This window comes from Mustelus asterias, chromosome 8 (assembly GCF_964213995.1).
Source record: "Mustelus asterias chromosome 8, sMusAst1.hap1.1, whole genome shotgun sequence".
NCBI classification, from domain to species: Eukaryota; Metazoa; Chordata; class Chondrichthyes; order Carcharhiniformes; family Triakidae; genus Mustelus; species Mustelus asterias.
Genome location: NC_135808.1, coordinates 110,271,236 through 110,290,957, shown reverse-complemented (window position 1 = coordinate 110,290,957; position 19,722 = coordinate 110,271,236). Strand labels below are relative to the sequence as shown.

The following is a 19,722-nucleotide window of genomic DNA, read 5'->3' as shown; positions in this document are numbered from 1 at the left end:
GGTTCCCTCGTTCAAAGTAGAGGGGAGGGGAGGGCAATGAGAAGAGAGATGCCTGCTGACAGCCACCTCGCTGCCCTTGCTGCTGACTCCCTCCTGCCCCTGTGATCTCTACCCAGTCACTACTACTCACCTTGACATGGGATCAGTGATTTCTAACCCTGGGGTCCTTGATTCCAGTGCCAGGCCCGTTACTGAGTGGAAGATGTGGCAGGCCTTCCTGAAAAGAGGCGAGCCGGGGCTGTAGTGAGCTCTCCAGCCAATGACTGAGACCCCTGTCACTTCCACAGCATTCTGTCCCTTATCAAGCCGAATCTCTTGTGTTTCATACAAAAATATGTGAAGGCCATTCAAGCCCTCAAGCCTGAATCGTCATTCAATCAGATGACAACTAATCTGCATCTATTATCCACCTTGGTTCTGTCACCCTTAATGCCCTTGCCTAACAAAAATGATTCAATTTCTGTTTTGAAATGTTCAACTGCTCCCCTTTATTGGGGAGAGAGTTCCAGAGTTCCAGTACCTTTAGAGTGAAAAAGTATTTCCTAACATCTCCCTAAACATCCTAGCTCTAATTTAAGGTCCTGCATCTTGTTCTGGACTACCCCACAGAAGAAATGCTTTCTCTCTATCCACTCAATCATCTCATCTAATCTCAATTGTATTGAATATATGGACAGACAAAATTGATATGCAGGAAAAGACTAGTTGGTCCATCCAACCTGGTCCACAGCAATAACGGCTGAAGCATCATAGAATCCATACGGCGGTGCAGAAGGGGGCCATTCGGCCCATCAAGTCTGCACTGACCACAATCCCAGGCCCTATCCCGGTAACCCCACATATTTAATCCACTAATCCCCTGACACTAGGGTCAATTTAGCATGGCCAATCAACCTAACCCACACATCTTTGGATTGTGGGAGGAAACCGGAGCACCCGGAGGAAACCCACGCAGACACGGGGAGAACATGCAAACTCCACACAGACAGTGACCTGAGGCCGGAATTGAACCCGGGTCCCTGCTGCTGTGAGGCAGCAGTGCTAACCACTGTGCCACCCCTGGCTAAACACTTTTTCCCATTCTCCTACTCCACCATCCATCCCTGCAGTCACATAAATAAAGGAAACAATATTCTGGAAAATTCTTCTTTGAAACTCTTCAATCTAAAGTCAGCCCTAAAGTATTATCTATTCAGACACCTACTTTTTAGATGTGATCTCTGCCCCAGTCAGGAACCAGTCCAGCTCCTTCGAAGACGTACAAAGAATCAACACCATCTGTTGTTTTCCCCTAAGTTAATCACACATTCTATTGCATTGACCAGGACAGCAGGAAGATGGGTTGGCCTAAGATCTCTATCAATGCTTCTCTGTGACTGGCGTCTGGGACTCCTTCACAACACCCAAGAGGATAATTTCCTAATGCTTCCTTCATGCTTTCTATCACAGAATATTAGTGATGCAATTAGGGATAGCCACCTGAGCAACAGCAATCATAATATAAGAAGAGGTAGCCTTATTAGCTAAGCAAAAGCTACTTAAAATTAATGATTTCAAGAGGATTAAATTTGCATAAATGGATGAAGATTTGGAAAAGATTAATAGGTCAACTCAACTAGTCAGAGAAATGAATGCTGAGGAAAAGTTGGCATTCGTAAATCCAAATAAAAACAAGGCAATAGACATCCCAAAGGATAAAAAGGGCACATAGCAAAATAAATCCAAAATAACGAAAGGACAAATTAAACTTACACAAAGATACTTTGAAACATTAATGGATTAATTCAACACTGAAGAAAGACAAATATTTTGCTTAATTAAGAGGCATCAAAATAGCTTTCAGAATAGAGATATGTGTTAGCAATGACAAAAGTTATTTTCAGCTATGTTGGACACCAGAGGACCATTAGAGACTGTGTACATCCACTGAAAGAAGGTTTAGGACAGGTTCAATGTTAAATGCAGTGTTAAATGATGACTTCACAACAATTGTCATTCCTAGGAATAACATTCAGGTAGCAGCTTCATAATCTAATGCAGATATTAAAACAGCTGAGAATACAATTTTAGAAGAATAAGGCATTTTACAATAAATTGGGCTGATGGTCCAGATTATATCCCCCCCGCAAGAGTGCTTAAAGAGATCCGACTTGTACTTTGCTAACTCCTGTAAGCCAAAATATTATTTAACCTTCTTTAATATACAATCACCTTTTTAACCATGTGACTGCTTCTTTATTTCTTTTATATTAATCAGTGTAGACCAGTTGTGGTATAACCCTGTGTGTGGAGTCTGTCTCATGGTGGTAACATGGAACATCAAGGTATGAGAAGGACCCAGACCGAAGAAGATAAGTAAAGAACTGCACTGAACTGCACTATGGGCTCAAAACATAAAGCATGATGGGTTAACTTAGTCAAGTGAAAGAGATTGATTACAGTGTTGGAGAGAACAGAGGAGTCAAACTGGCTATGGTACCACAAAAGCATGACCTTCAAATGGGGCCTAGCCAGAGAACATCTGGAGAAAACATGGAGATGAACAGTGATGTAATTAAAAACCAATTAAAAGCAGACTTTACCTTATATGGCACAGGGCCATGGCAAAAAAACAAGGTATAACGAAAGAGCCCATGGAGCCAGCTCAGAAGATACACACGGAGGATTTGTCATCAGATTGATCACTGAGATGGGCTCTGGTTCACAGGGAAGCTCAGCAAACAGTATTATCCTGAGATCAAAAGAAAAAATACTGGAAAATCTCAGCAGGTCTGGCAGCTTCTGTAAGGAGAGAAAAGAGCTGACGTTTCGAGTTCAGATGACCCTTTGTTAATAGCTTTGGCAAAGAGTCATCTGGACTCGAAACGTCAGCTCTTTTCTCTCCTTACAGATGCTGCCAGACCTGTTGAGATTTTCCAGCATTTTCCCTTTTGGTTTCAGGTTCCAGCAACCGCAGTAATTTGCTTTTATCCAGTATTATCCTGAGTATGTATCATTGCTTGAGTGGTTTAATAAAGATGTATCACTTTTGTTGAAACTTCATCCAAGTTGTATCAAGGATATCCAGAATAAAGACAAAGAAACCTTTAGACCAGGTTGAGGGTGGTACACCCCTTACCCATATCTAAAGTACATAATTATTCCCTTTGAGTTGAGGGATGCTTACCCAATTCCAGTTTTTAAATAGGTTGACCGGTAAAATTTAGAGAAACATTGGCCCATCAGACTGACGTCAGTTATGTGAGATACTTGAAATGATTGTAAGAGACACTCTTTGTGATCACCTACATGGAGAAGTAGTCTTCAATGACACACAGCTTGGTTTCTGCAAAAGGATCTGTGTTTTAATAATTTTCTAGAACTTTTTGAATCAGTAATTTGAATATTGGGGTATCCTTGAAGATATGATTTAGTTAGATTTTGAGGAAGAATTTGATGATTTGCTTGCCATGCAAAACAGAATACTGTGAATCAGTGGGAAGTTGCACAGGCAGAAATTTGTTATCAATGACTGTGAATCTACCTGAAGAGCTGTTGCCAGTGGAGTCTTACAGGATCAGTGTTAGGGCCATTGCTTTTTATCAAGCTTCATAAATGGCTGAGACGTAAATGTTGGAGATTGTTCAGCAGGTTCGAAAATGATGCAAAGGTTTGTGCAAGCATTAGGAATGTGGCTAAATGATCCTTTTCTGCCCGTCAGTTATGTCTGAATGTGACCCCCCACTGTCAGGCCGCCCCTCAAACTCTGTCATCCTCACTGGAACGACGGAGGGTGAGGGGCGACCTGATAGAAGTCTACAAGATTATGAGGGGCATGGACAGAGTGGATAGTCAGAAGCTTTTTTCTCAGGGTTAAGAGTCAATTACTAGGGGGCATAGGTTTAAGGTGCGTGGGGCAAGGTTTAAAGGAGATGTATGAGGTAAGTTTTTTACACAGATGGCGGTAGGAACTTGCTGCCAGGTGAGGTAGTGGAAGCAGATACGATAGTAACTTTTAAGGGGCGTCTTGACAAATACATGAATAGGATAGGAATAGAGGGATATGGTCCCCGGAATGGTAGGGGGTTTTAGTTAAGTCGGGCAGCATGGTCAGTGCAGGCTTGGAGGGCCCAAGCGCCTGTTCCTGTGCTGCAATTTTCCTTGTTCTTTGTTCTTTGTTCACATCTCAGTCCTTCTTAGAAACCCACTGAACAGTTAATTCAGCAGAACCTTTTCACTGAATGGAGTAATGCATTTAGTACACTAAAATAAATCAGATTATTTTTCCACACTTTCATACATGTTTCCAGTGTTCTTATTTGGTGTCGGGATGAGGGGCTGCGTGGAAAGATGAATTAAAAGTAAATAATTTCTTCATCCGCTCAATCTTTCTCCATCATCCCTCCTCACCCTCCCTCTACCTCCAGGAATTTCTCCATTCTCTTTGAGGTTTAGTAAGCACACCGTGTGTCCAGCTTCTTCCAGCAGTTGCTTGGTTTCCGTGATGGCTCGCTTCATGCTGGGGGTAGGGATCCAGTACCCATCACTTTCAAAATAACCTATCCGCATGTGTTTGATGTTGGTATAGATCTTAAAAAATAATTTTAAAAAGTCGTTGTTAGGGTGCAATTCTTTCTGGTTTATTTTACCAACAAGATCCAAAGTTCAAAAAAATATAAATGGAGATAGATGGTGTAATGACTTTAATCAGTCCATTGAAGTTGGTCTATTGGAATACAAACTTCCTGATTAGTGGGCCAATTGATGGGCTAATCAGAGAGACTTTACTTTGTTCCTCTGTTCCTCTGGCACTCCCGAAGGCAGACTACTGACTGACAACACTCTGTGTACTGCTGTGGGAATTGTAAATAAAGGGATTCTGGTGAAAGGAATTCTGCCTCCGTGAACTTGATCAGCATTACCTCCAACATAAGTAAACACTCACTAACTGCATGCTATCCATTCTGTGATGACAGTGATGCAATTGATATGGATATATATTTATTTTTATGTTTATGGGGAATGTTTAAAAAATCAGCTTTATGCTATAGGCAGTCTATATACCTGAAGGGAATGTTGCTCAGATTTTGAGAGAGGAGGATAATTACTCATTTCAACATTGCAAATGTTTTTTTTTAAGTAGAACTAATGGACCAAAAACAGAAAATGCTGTAAACTCTCAGCCGGTCTGACAGCATCTGTGGAGAGAGAGAATAGAGCTAATGTTTTCAGTTTGGATGATCATCAGAGTCCATCGAAACATCCTCCAGACTCGAAACATTGGGCCCGATTTTACCAAAACTCCGGGCGCGAAATCGCGGTAATGTTGGGTGTCGGGCCTATACCGCGATCTGCACCCGATTCCGAGCAGATCGCGGCTTTACCGACACCCGATTCGGGCGCTGGTCCGGCCCGCGCCCGAATCGGGCGGACCGACGATTTAAATGCATTAGCATGCATTTAAATCGACTTAATGAACCGCGCGCCCAACTCTACCGCCAAATCCCACTTTACCGTCTTCTGGCCTGTTCCGAATCCGTGCTTTTAGCGACCTGCCGAATAAAAGTCCGAAGTGGATTTCTATTCTGCAGCGGAATCTCCGAAGCCCTCTCTGCCCTTGTGAAGTCACCATCCTCCTCAACCATCCTTCGCGGACCCCCCCGCTAACCACCTCGGCAGACGCCCCCCCGGATCAGACCCCACCTGGGAGGCAGCCGCCCCCCCCCGCCCCGGCAGACCCCTCCCACCTGGGATCAGACCCCCCTGGGAGGCAGGGCCCCCCGGCAGAGCACACCCCCATCCTACCTCGATCGCTTGTCTCCCTCCACCATCCTTCCGTTAACAAGGTAAGCTGTATGTTCCTCAGCTAGATCCACTTTGGTCAACACAAAGATAGTCCTTCTGCCTTGTGGGTCCATCTGGCTCACCAAGTCAGTTACAATACTGCGTTCAGCATCTACTGAACCATCTTGGATACAAAGGATAATGAATGGTACTGGTCGATCTTCCTGGTGTTATCAATACTGTAACATCAGGAATGGCTGCCGACACCAAGAATATAATTTTTAGCATAAGCAAGGCTTACATGCAGAACCCTAATGCCATTATCCTTTTTTTCCAAGATGGTTCAGTGGATGCTGAACGCAGTATTGTAACTGACTTGGTGAGCCAGATGGACCCGCCACACCCCCTCTCCTCCTCCCACCACCCCCCGAGAGGGTGATCTGAGTCCCGCCCCCTCTCCTCCTCCCACCACCCCCCGAGAGGGTGATCTGAGTCCCGCCCCCTCTCCTCCTCCCACCTCCCCCCCCCCCCCCCCCCCCCCCCCCCCACCCCCCTGCCACCCGTCGACCCCAGGTGATCTGGGTCAGAGAGCCGCTCTCTCTGATTTTTTCTCCCCGCCCGGGCACGCTGCTTCAGATTTTTTTTCGAACTGCGCATGCGCAGTTCAGAGCTCCGATCGTTCCGGCAGCGCTAGGCCCCGCCCACAGCGCAAATCGGACCGGAGCCAGCAAAACGCGCATGGGCGCGCTGGAAAGAGGATTCCGGGCTCGGATCTATTTGACGCCCAGATTCGACACTTAGACTCAAAATGGTAAAATCAGGCCCGTTGACTTTATTCTCTCTCTCCAGACCCAGTGAGATTTTCCAGCATTTTCCGTTTTTGTTTCAGATTCCAGCATCCATTTTGCCTTTATCTTAGAGCTAATTGACATTTGTTTACTTAAGTTTCCCTGGGATTTCTAATTTGAGTGATTGACAGGATCATGTAATTATGTGGTTAATGGGCAGAGCCGGGGCGAGAGCAGAGAGAAAAAAGCTTTTGCAGAAAGCAGTTAGTTGCAGCCGAAGGCTGGTTGAAGTTAGAAGGATTTTGCAGGCTTCTGAAACTCTGGGGGCGTTTCTCCCATCCCGACCTGCAACTTTTCTGGCGTGTCGCGGTGGGAGATGCGCATCGCCGGCTTTGTTCCGGGATTTGCACATGCGCCGGGAAAGCATGCACATCTCCCAGAGCCGGAAAACAGTCGGAGACCAGACCATGTGGAAACCAGCGGGAAGACAGGTAAGTCATTTGAATCTTGTTTTAATGTATTTTCAATGTCATTATCGGGAACCGATTGAATCTCCCACCCCACCAGGAGTACTTCATTCCAGTGGGCCTTAGAGTAGCTCCCCATGTTCAGGGAACCAGTGGGAGACCCCAACTGAATGAAGGGGAAGCAATCAGGGCCCTTCAGAGGTTTGGGCAGTGGGGGGGGGGGGTGGGGTGCACCCTGGGCATGGGGGGGGGTGGGGTGCACCCTGGGCACCTTGGCACTGGCCACCGGGCATTGGGCTGTGCCAAGGGGGTGGGGCCTACTGTGGAAGGGGCCGAAGGGTGATCGGTGGGGGTGGGGGTCCCACTGCCACTCTGCATGGCGATTGGTCTAGAATGGAGGGAGGGCAGCAATTGGGGCAGGCTGGGGGGGGCCTGCCTCCCAGGGGGGTGGATGGGAGGGTTTGCCGGGTGAGGGGGGTGGGGGGATCGCCACTGCTGGAGGGGATGGGCTGGACATTGAGGTGCTTCTGGGTGGGGGGGGGGTAGTCAAGGCTGGCCCGGGAATTGTTGTGGGGGCCGTGATCGGTCTGTGGGGGGGTGCTGGAGGTGCAGCACTGCGGAGGTCCCGGGCTGGCCAGCAAATGGGGAGACTGACAGATCGGGGCCACTGCTCATGCACAGAGTTCTAGAACTGTCAGACTCTGGCGTGAAAACTTCCCCCCACCCCCCCGATTTTCAATGAGATTCGCGATTCGGACCTCTGCAGTGACAGAGTGGGGCGATTCGAGTGTGAAGCTGAACTGAGAAAACAGTCATGATTTAGAACAGTTTTCCCACCAATTCAGCACTTTTGGGAGAATTGCCCCCATTCTCTCACCCTGAAAGCTCCAAGGCTGTTAACAAATGTTCAAGCAAGTATGCCTGGGTTTGCTAACTGTATTTATTTAAAAGTGGATTTGAGTTATGCATGAATGTGGCTTATTTGAAACTGGAACAGTCATAAACTAGAAAGTAAAGTTGCTTCCTTCCATTTTAAATATTGTTCAACTATTAATGGCTAAGCTGTTTCATTTGTTAGAGTTATATTTAAACTGTGTTATTAAATAAAGCTTGTTTCACTCTAAAAGATCCCTACTTTGTCAGTGGAATCATTTCCTCACATTTATGCCTAAATAGAAAAATTGCTGGGTTCTAGTCTGGCTTCATAATATACCTTAGTTTCTGGTCCAGGACCCTATCAATTCTAAGTAATATTCTCTAATTAGCCCTGTGCTCATCAGCATCTACTGACTCTCAATTTCCTAAGGCATCAAATTCTAAGTGCTGGGTTTAATAGCCACAGCAGCAGCCCCATCCATCAACTGGAAAGTTGGGGGCTACTTTCAGCATCCCTGAAGGAATGTCAATCAGGCAGTTAACTAACTGCCTATGGGTCTTGCATACCTTTAAGAGGGAAGATCTCACCTCCAAGAGCTGCCAGCCAATCAGCAGGCTAGCGGATCTTCAGCTGATCCATTAATGCAATCAGGAGTAGTGACCGTTGCAGGGACTGCAGCCAACCCTGGAGCAAATAGCATAGGGAGGAAGTCCCAATGTACAGGTAAATCGGTTGAGCTCATTAAGGACAATCAGGCAGGCCCTGCATGGTGAGAGAAGGTGGCCGTGGAGGACAAGGAACTATTTCTAGCAAGGGCGGCCCTTATCGTTGTGGGAAGCTCTTGGACTTCCCAAATCAGGAGGGACTGGGGAGGGGAGTGGTATTCAAATTCCACTCAAAATGTTTGCCTTTGTTACAAATCCCTTCACTTCTGTCCCTTCTTCCGGCCCTACATGCTACCTGCCTATGTCTTTTGGTCTTGTGCTGGACTACCAGCTCTGTACAGCACTCCCTCTGCACCATGACAAGTGGCAGAGCTTTCAGCCATCTTGGTTTATTCTTAAGAAATCCAATCTCTCAGCAACTTCAAAATCCCCCTTAAAGACTACAATTTCAACGGTGCTTTCAGTCACCTCACTCAAACCTAATATTTGTCTTGGATCGATTATTTCTCAGAATCTATTTCGCTTATGTGAAGTGCTTTGGAGCACTTTGATACCTGAAAGGTGCAATAATAAATGCAAGCAATTGTTGTTAGGTAAGTTACCTTATTATTGAAGGGGATAGGTGGCACTGTGGGATCCAACTGGAACATGTCTTCACATAATAGAGCTTTCATACACAATGCCAAGCTATCCACATCTTTGGCTAGTGGACCAACCATTGACTCAACTAGAAAACAATAAGTATATCACTCAAAAATAGGATTCATTGTTAAATAACTCAAAATGTTGAATGATATATCTTTAGATTTAAAATGATTACAGGTTCAAGCCCCACCCGTGTATTAGGGAGCATAATCTTGGATGACATTCCAGCCCATTAGTGAAAGAGGCAACAGGAATCAGAAGGATAACTTCAAAATTTGTGGATGACAGCAAATTGTGTGCTGTAGTTAATACACCTCCTCCCATCAGCAAGAAACCCGTGGTTGGGAGGCTGGAGAATCCCGCCCTATGTGCTGTGGTTAATACAGAGGGCATTAATAATCTTGCACCTAGGTGTGTAACTAGCAAATTAATTTAATTGTAGATAAGTGCAAGGCAATCCATTTTGGTGGGAGACAATAGAGAGCACATACTCCTTGGAAAATAGGAGTCTAAATGGGTTAAAGTAACAGAGATCAGGAGAATAGATACATAAATCACCAAAAGTAGTGAAACAGATTAATAAGGCCATAAAAATGCAAAATCGAACAAAGTGCTGGGCGGCACAGTGGCACAGTGGTTAGCACTGCTGCCTCACAGCACCAGAGACCCGGTTTCAATTCCGGCCTCAGGTCACTGTCTGTGTGGAGATTGCACATTCTTCCTGTGTCTGCCTGGGTTTCCTCCGGGTGCTCCGGGTTCCTCCCACAGTCCAAAGATGTGTGGGTTAGGTTGATTGGCCATGCCAAATTGACCCTAAATTGGCAGGGTAAATATGTGGAGTTACGGGAATAGGGACTGGGTCTGATTGTGGTCGGTGCAGACTCGATGGGCCAAATGGCCTCCTTCTGCACTGTAGGGATTCTATGATTCATTTCTAGAGAGATAGGATTGAAAATAATGGAACATAAGAAATAGGAGCAGGCACGGTGGCACAGTGGTTAGCACTGCTGCCTCACAGTGCCAGGGACCCGGGTTCAATTCCAGCCTCGGGTGGAGTTTGCATGTTCTCCTCTGTGTCTGCGTGGGTTTCCTCCCACACTCCAAAGATATGTGGGTTAGGTTGATTGGCCATGCTAAATTGCTCCTCAGTGTCAGGAGGACTAGCAGGGTAAATACGTGAGGTTACGGGGATAGGGCCTGGGTGGGATTGTTGTCAGTGCAGACCCAAATGGCCTCCCTCTGCACAGTATGGACTCTATGATTTGATGAATAACTCATACGGCCCGTCGAGCCTGTTCCACACTTCAGTACAATCATGGCTGATCCTGAGTTTCAACTCCATTTTCCCACACACGCTCCATATCCCTTGATTCCCTGAGAGACCCCGAAATCTTTCTATCCCAGCCTTAAACGTATTCAACAGTGGAACATCCACATCTCTCTGGGATAGAGAATTCCAAAGAATCACAACCAGTAATTTCTCCTCATCTCAATCCTAAATGATGGGCCCCTTATCTTGAGATTATGCTCCAGAGCCAAGCCCTGGCATCTCCTTGATTGTGTGCTTGTCAGACAGAAGGGAAAGGTTGGTGCTATGAGGGGGAGCTGACTGCTAGACAGACCACTGCCTGACCCACACCAAACTGAGTCTAAATATCCAGCCAAAACACATGCCAAACACTTGCTCCCATTCACGTCAACAGGGTCTTACAGTCTGGCCGACAACGCACCCCTGCCACGGGTTTCCCGGCAGTGAGGGGTACATTCAATGGGAAACCCCATTGACAACAGCGGGACACACGCGGATTGGAAGAGAAATCCCACCCGTTGGAAATCTACTTGCCAGGCATAACCAAAGCTAAATGTCAAACTCCATCAGAACCCTACTATTATCTTAGAGTTTGCCACACAACTTGACACAACACTGAGATTCGATTTTCCTCTTTGAAGCGATGGAGAAGATAATAGGAAACAGCCTGACATCAGATCAGCCCAACCCGAATTTCTCCTGATTTTTATTTCCATTGATGTAAAATGAGCTGCCAATTGACTGTCACCCATTTGACGCGATGACGCAAAGTCAGAAACACTCTCAGGGACATTAGGTAGGCATCAAAACATCTCACCTTTATGAGAAAGTCATGTTGCACTATTGCAGAGCAACATTGTGCAGGATTTTCCATCCCTCCATGGTATGCTTTGCAGTGTCACCTGCAGTCCGCCAATGGCGGGATCTTCCAGTCCCGCCGCTATCAATGGGGTTTCCTGTGGTGCACAACCTCTGCAACCATGGACTTGCAGCAGGGACTCACTGTCGGCGGGATCGGCTATTCCTGCCATCGTATCGTAAGGTAAATCCCACCCATAGGGCAGGGTTTCCCTGTCCCGCCCACCACTGGAATCATAGCGGATGGGACACGAAATGGTCAGCCGACCTCAGGTGGGATTTTCTGCACTTGGAGCAAGCGTGTCCAGAAGATCCCACCCTCAGTGTTTCTTTACCCTGTGCCTTCACCGGTATGTTCTCAGCAATTTTACATCAGTGACTAAGTTTTAGTCATATATTCCCTGGAGTTCAGAAGAATTAGAAGTGAGCTTATTGAAAACAATATATAAAATTCTTAAGGGGCCACAAAGTAGATGCTGAGAAAACATTTCTCCTGACTGGAGAATCCAGCATCAGAATAACTTAGGACTGAGATGAGGAGAAATTTTATCACTCATAAGATTGCAAATCTTTGGAATTCTCTCCCCAGAGACCCTTGGATGCTCAGTTCTTGTGTGTATTCAAGACAGAGATCAGTAGATTTTAGGTCCTAAGAAAATGAAGGGTTATGGGGATAGTGTGGGAAGGTGGAGTTGGGATAGAAGATAAGCCAAGGCCTTGAATGGTGGAGCAGACTTGGGGGACCAAATGGCCTACTCCAGCTCCTATTTCTTATTCTATTTTGGCCTTGCATATAAAATGGTTTTCAGTGATGTGCTAATGGGAAAGATATTAGGATAATTATGGAGCACATGTTTTGAAGCACTATAGTTTGAAGCTACCAGGTTCTCTGTTGGTGGAGGTAGTTCAGTCTGATGAAAGGAGATGATGGCCAGAATTTTCTGGCTGTTCACGCCCCGCTAACACTGAAATGAAGAATTTGGCACTCAGCCAAATCTTCATTCACTGCAGCGGGACTGGAGGAAGCTGGTGCAAATGGATGGAAAATTCCACCCGGATGTAGGAGAAAGGCAGGAATGGAACATAGGATGATACGGTTTTTAAACAGCAACAACATTTATGTAGAGGAGACACTCACAGGTTTTCTGTCCAGGCAAACTTCCTGACAATCCAATTTTGCTGTATGAAATGGAAATATATTATTATGTTAATGAATAAAGCAGCCTCCTTATCAATATGAGCTGCCTAGTCAATAGCAACTCATTGCAGCCAGGCAATTCTTGCCTCCAGAATGAGTAATAAATTGCCTTCTAAAGGTAATCTCTTAAAACAGATCTTCTGATAAGTTTTATCCAAATATATTGGTGGAAACATCGACTTTCACTCCTTGCATGTTTTATATGTAGAAAAAAGTGCTTTCCACTCTAGACGTAAGATGTTTGAAACCAACAGCATGTGCCTGCAGTAGATGCAAGTAAATGCTAATGAGGTGGGATAGTTGTTATCTGACCCGAGTTCCATTTTCCTCTCCAATGTTAAAAGAGCACTCGTTTGAAGAGTGAAAATGTGAGAATTGGGCCCTGTAAGCAGGAGAGAAAGAACCTGCACAAATCAGAGCATCCAATCTCAAAACAGCTGGTCAGGGGCCATACTGTTACTTTTATCATAGCTAAATGCCACATATACCTTGTTGTTTAATTTTATTTTGTTCCTAACCTCTTCCATAATCCGTCCAAAATTAGCCATAGTCCACAAGGGACCACAAAGAGATGCACAAGTGGTTCTAGCTTGAGGGGCATCACTCAGCATCAAACATGGCTGCCCACGAATCTCTCCCACTCTTACTACCTGCCTTGGGCATGTTGGAAAGTTTACCCGGTCGGTTAGTAACCTTTTTGGCGCATAATGAACATTCCTTTTGTCGGCAACAAGTCCTGGAGCAAGACTTGAATCCAGAACTTCTGGCTCAGAGGCAGAGGTGCTACTCCTGAGCCACAAGACCTCCCTCTCTAGTTATCCACAGTGTATTAAAATGTAATTGTATCTTTTTGTAGGGTTTAGTTTGCAACCTTTGCACAGGTGCTGAAGATATATTAGTATATTACTATAAATTGCACTTGATAAACAGTTTTATTTTTATTTTTTTCCATTCAATTTCTTTATATTATCATAAATTTGAAAATGTGCAAGTTACAGGTCATAATAAAGGAACAACAAACCCTGGGTGGCATGGTGGCACAATGGTTAGCTCTGCTACCTGACAGCGCCAGAGATCCGGGTTCGATTCCAATCTTGGTGGCTGTCTGTGTGGAGTTTGCACATTCTCCCCCATGTTGTGTGGGTTTCTACCGGATACTATGATTTCCTCCCACTGGTTAGGTGGATTGGCCATGGTAAATGAACTGGGTTACGGGGATAGGGGTTGATTCAAACAGAAATCCCACTGATAATCTTGATCAACTGGGCCAGTGGGCAGATGAATGGCAGATGGAATTTACTTTAGATAAATGCAAGGTGATGCATTTTGGTAGATTGAACCAGGGCAGGACTTACTCAGTTAATGGTAGGGCATTGGGGAGAGTTACAGAACAAAGAGATCTAGGAGTACATGTTCATATTTCCTTGAAAGTGGAGTCACAGGTGGACAGAGTGGTGAAGAAGGCATTCAGCATGCTTGGTTTCATTGGTCAGAACATTGAAAACAGGAGTTGGGACATCTTGTTAAAGTTGTACAAGACATTGGTAAGGCCACACTTGGAATACCATGTACAGTTCTGGTCACCCTATTATAGAAAGGATATTATTAAACTAGAAAGAGTGCAGAAAAGATTTACTAGGATGCTACCGGGACTTGATGATTTGAGTTATAAGGAGAGGCTGGGTAAACTGGGGCTTTTTTCTCCAGAAGGCTGAGGGGTGATCTTATAGAGGTCTACAAAATAATGAGAGGCATGGATCAGCCAGATAGTCAATATATTTTCCCAAAGGTAGGGGAGTCTAAAACTAGAGGGCATAGGTTTAAGGTGAGAGGGGAGAGATACAAAAGGGGCATTTTTTTCACACAGAGGATGGTGAGTGTCTGGAACAAGCTGCCAGAGGTAGTAGTAGAGGCGGGTACAATTTTGTCTTTTAAAAAGCATTTAGACAGTTACATGGGTAAGATGGGTATAGAGGGATATGGGCCAAATGAGGGCAATTGGGATTAATTTAGGGGTTTAAAAATAAGGGCAGCATGGACAAGTTGGGCTGAAAGCATAGAGGAACCTCTATGACTCTATAATAGTGGGCCAGCCAACAACGGGCCACCTCCCACCACTGAGAAACATATGGTGGGGGTGCCAGAGATTCTCACTAAACCATTTTGAGATCAGGTTACAAGCTTCCCTATAAATTCCATGAGTATCATAGACAGATGGCACTTCTGTCTTGTGTGGTATGTAACCATGTGAGAGACAGAGGAAGCAGAAAATAGAAGCAACCAGGCCTGCACCTAAAATAAGAGAAAATAATGACTCTATTGTTCACCACATTCAGATTGAAGACCAAGTTTCTAAGGATTTAGAAGAGGCGGGAGTATTTTCCTCACTTAGAGCTAGAGGAAAGAATCTATAGTATAACCCTTACAGTAAAAGTCAGTTCTGAGACTGGAGGCTACCTGGCTGATGAAGTGTAAAGGGCAGTAATAAGTCTCACAACACCAGGTTAAAGTCCAACAGGTTTATTTGGTAGCACGAGCTTTCAGAGTGCTGCCCCTTCATCATCCACTCACCTGATGAAGGAGCAGCGCTCCAAAAGCTCGTGCTATCAAATAAACCTGTTGGACTTTAACCTGGTGTTGTGTGACTTCTTACTGAGCCTACCCCAGTCCAACGCCGGCATCGCCACATCAAGTGTAAAGGAAGCAATCCATTGGAAACTAAGAGCCACTGTGAACCATTTGCCATGAGAACATTATCTTCGTGGAGAGTGCTGTGTATCATAAGTAAAAATGAATTGTTTGTGCTGGTCATTTAAAGTATAAGTTTGGTATAAGAAGAAATTCTTTTAGTCATTTGTTACAGTAAAAGATCTGAAGTGTAAAAATTTGATGAGTCATTCTTAATAACAAAAAGTTCAAATCTCTTCTTGAAATTATTGGTCTTTACAGATATCAGAACAAAGTTGAATTTATCAACAGCTCAGGAAGGATATATTCCCTTTGAGTAAGTGCGTAAATTTGAGTATGTTTCACTGGGAGAAACTTAGGCTTTCGAGGGGCAAATCCTCGGGACAGTTTGCACAGAAAAATGAGGGAGTATTTTGATCAAGGTATTTAAAGTGATTTGATAGAAATGACCTCTTTTGGTAGGGAAATCAAGAACAAGGGAACATAGGTAGCGCTGGGCCATTCAGATGTGAAATTGGGATGCACTCTTTTACACAAAGACTAGAACAAGTCTTTTGTTCCCGCCCCCATAAGCTTCTGGATGACTGGAGCTCTCAAGACGGAGATAGAAAAGACTTCTAATGAGGTATGGGTACCAAATGATAATGAATCAATGGTGGGTGAATAGAGTCGTGTTGCAGATCACCAATTTAAGTTGTACAAGACATTGGTAAGGCTACACTTGGAATACTGTGTACAGTTCTGGTCACCCTATTATAGAAAGGATATTATTAAACTAGAAAGATTGCAGAAAAGATTTACTAGGAAGCTACCGGGACTTGATGGTTTGAGTTATAAGGAGAGCTGGATAGACTGGGACTTTTTTCTCTGGAGCATAGGAGGCTTAGGGATGATCTTATAGAAGTCTACAAAATAATGAGGGGCATAGATTAGCTAGATAGTCAACATCTTTTCCCAAAAGTAGGGGAGTCTAAAACTAGAGGGCATAGGTTTAAGGTGAGAGTGGAGAGATACAAAAGGGGCAATTTTTTCACACAGAGGGTGGTGAGTGTCTGGGAACAAGCTGCCAGAGGTAGTAGTAGAGGCGGGTACAATTCTGTCTTTAAAAAGCATTTAGAATGCTACATGGGTAAGATGGGTATAGAGGGATATGGGCCAAACACAGGCAATTGGGACTAGCTTAGTGGTTTAAGCAAAAGGTGCGGCATGGACAAATTGGGCCGAAGGGCCTGTTTCCATGCTGTAAACCTCTATGATTCTGTGACTCTAATTAATTCACCGAATGATGGGATAGGCTTCAGAGGCCTGTTCCTATGATAGCGGCAAACAGATTTCTTACCTTATCCGGTTTGCAGTTGGTTTGAAAGCACAGATTCCACAGCATGCAGCTGGGAAGCGAACACTGCCACCAATGTCTGTTCCAATGCCGAGGATGGAGCCGCCTGCTGCTATTAAGGCAGCCTCGCCACCAGAGGACCCGCCTGCCGATCGTTTCGTATCGTGTGGATTGACAGTTTGTCCATAAATAGGATTACTGCACTCAAAGCTGTTGCAAAGCAAAATACATTCTTTAGTGGGTGATCTGTAACAGTAATAGTAACAGGAAACCTAAAATGGCTCCACCTCCCCATTAACGCTTCGAAAGGCCTACAGTATCATAATTTAATAACTCAGGAAGGGATAGTTCTTATAGCCACAGATGCCAACCAATAGTTTTTTAAGTTCTCAGTGGGCTTTTCTATCCACTTGTCACCTTGTAAACATTCCACAAGAAACGTTGGTTGTTGGGATGATTTATTTTAAGGACCCGTAAGATAGGGAAATGTGGTGTTCAGGCTGAATTAAGCATTTCCCCAGAGCAGGTTGAGATGTAATGATAAAATCAATGGCATGTTTGTGACATGTTAGGCCTCATGCCAGCCTGTGGGGGTGTTTGTTCTTGTATTGTTTTTACATGCCATGAAGACTGATTCACATAAAACCTGTTTTTCAATACAGGCTTACCTTTAAGATGAAATCAGTGGCTCACAAGAATCTCGACGCATCTATTTTAGATTTGTTTAAGGGTGGCTTGGAACAGATAGCTTTGTGACAAAGGTCAACTATTTTCCTTGCTGAACTCTACAGCACCAGGGAGGGGAGCAGGAGAATGACAGCTTGCATGGACCAGCAAAGGTAAGTGAGTGTTGAGGGGGGTGGGATGTGAAGTGGAATTGGGGGCCTGGAGCAGTGAGGTGGGAAGGGCCTGGCATCCTGGGTGCAGTAAGTGGGTGGTCAGGACTGTCAATCAAGGTAAAGGACAGTGTCAGTCCTGTCCAAATCTGAGTTCGTCTCAGGGTAGTGGCTGACAGAGTCCTTACAAGGTGGCACGGTGGCACAGTGGTTAGCACTGCTGCCTCACAGCACCAGGCTCGATTCCTGGCTTTGTTCACTGTCTGTGTGGAGTCTGCATGTTCTCCCCGTGTCTGCGTGGGTTTCCTCCGGGTGATCCAGTTTCCTCCCACAGTCCGAAAGACGTGCTGGTTAGGTGCATTGGCAATGCTAAATTCTCCCTCAGTGTGCCAGAGTGGTACCAGTGTGTTTGATAGTTAGCCCACAATCTTCCTGAGCAAACATTTCTTTCAGTCTTTAAAAGCTCCAACTGACAATGGCAATCTATTGAATATTACCTTAACAATGTCTGGGGGACATTCGTTTTCACAAATGGAATTGCTCCTTGTTTCTTCAGCACCTGAACTATTACGCTGTCTTCACTGGCGGGTTTGTTTAAGAATTTCTGAAGTCCACAAGTCGAATCATGACCCTGTATTAAAGAAATTTCAGAACACGTTATTCTTGTTGCTTCATTGGGTTGCATAACGTTGAGACAGACACGTCGATCCCTAGTTAAAATTTTAATGTTTGTTGTTTTGCCAGGAGCATTTGAGCTCTGGGAAATATTACATCTCAAATGGCTTAAAGTTTAAAGTTTATTTATTAGTGTCACAAGTAGGCTTACATTAACACTGCAATGAAGTTACTGGGAAAATCCCCTAGTGGCAGACAGTAAACAAGAAAAAATTGTGATTGGAAGCATGAAACACCTTTCTCAAATAATCGCAATTAAATCCCTGATGTGGCCACAATCGGTGGAGCATTCTTGCTCTCTCATATTCCCAACATGATTTTCCAATCACAAGCTTTGTATTCTTGATATCTTCTTCACAGATTCCAAGCCTTCAGATTACTGTTAGCCTGAGCAATGCCTGCAAAACCTGCAGCGCAGCAGACTAATTGACATCGGGAGGTCCTCGAGAAAACAGATTTTGATTCAATAAACTCCAAAAAGGAACTCGCTATTGGGATATAAAGCACTGGGAAATGGAATGAAGGGGAATACGGGAACAAAAACTCTGATATTGTCAAGCTAATTAACGTTTGACAGTTATAATATTGCGCCTGTTCATTTGCATGGTTTCCCAGAAAAAAATCCTTCCAATTGAGTTGATCAATTTGTTTGGTCTTAAATGGCCTTCACTCCTTTAACAGGGATCTAAATTAATATTTTAAAAGTACTGGAATAACCCAATGGCATAGAAGGGGTTGACATGGCAGCTCACACTGCTGCCTCACAGCGCCAAGGACCCAGGTTCGATTCCGGCCTTGGGGGAATCTCTGTGTGGAGTCTGCATGTTCTCCCCGTGTCTGCGTGAGTTTCCTCCGGGTGCTCCGGTTTCCTCCCACAGTTTAAAGATGTGCAGGATAGTGAGATTGGCTGTGCTAAATTGACCCTTAGGCTGGGATTTTACCGCCTCGCCCGCCCTGGAATCGGGGTGGACAAGGCTCGCAGAACGGAAATCTCTGTTGGTCTCAGGCGGGGTTTTACGATCTCGCCCGAGCGAGGTCATAAAATCCCACACTGAGGGCCCTATTTTACCATTTTGATTCTAAGTGCTGGGTGGACTTGAAACTGGGAGTGTTTCAGATCTGTCTTTTAGACCTGTTCTCAGACCCATCCCATCGAGAATAGGAGCAAGGCCAATTCAGCCCTTTGAGCCTGCTCCACCATTCAATATGATCATGGCTGATCCTCTATCTCAACATCATACTCCTGCTCTCTCCCCATACCCCTTGACACCTTTAGAGTATAGAAATTTATTTTCTTCCTAAATATATTCAGTGACTTTATCTCCACAGCCTTCTTTGGCAGAGAATTATCTCTGAGTGAAGAAGTTTCTCCTCATCTTAGTCCTAAATGGCCTATCCCATATCCTGAGACTGTGGCCCTTTATTGTAGACACCAGCCAGATGAAACAACATCCCTACATTCAGTCTGTCCAACCCAGTCAGAATTCCATATGTTTCAATTAGATCCCCTCCCACCCTTCTAAATTCCAGTGAATACAGGCCCAGTCAAACCAATCTTTCCTCATACAACAATTCCTTCCAGGAATCAGTCTGGTGAATCTTTGCTGCACTCCCTCT

At 44.8% G+C, this 19,722-nt stretch overlaps 1 protein-coding gene across 1 annotated transcript in view; it reads right to left on the bottom strand.

Annotated features, from left to right (window-relative positions):
- The window catches only part of LOC144497769 (fatty-acid amide hydrolase 1-like), a 57,757-nt gene that overhangs the window by 21,252 nt on the left and 16,783 nt on the right, over positions 1-19,722 (bottom strand). Inside the window, exons 5-9 of the mRNA XM_078219208.1 lie at positions 17,928-18,061; positions 16,598-16,804; positions 12,511-12,551; positions 9,163-9,287; positions 4,444-4,569 (exon numbers count right to left, since the gene is read on the bottom strand). Of these exons, the coding sequence (XP_078075334.1) occupies positions 4,444-4,569; positions 9,163-9,287; positions 12,511-12,551; positions 16,598-16,804; positions 17,928-18,061 (633 nt within the window). The remainder of the gene's footprint in view (positions 1-4,443; positions 4,570-9,162; positions 9,288-12,510; positions 12,552-16,597; positions 16,805-17,927; positions 18,062-19,722) is intronic.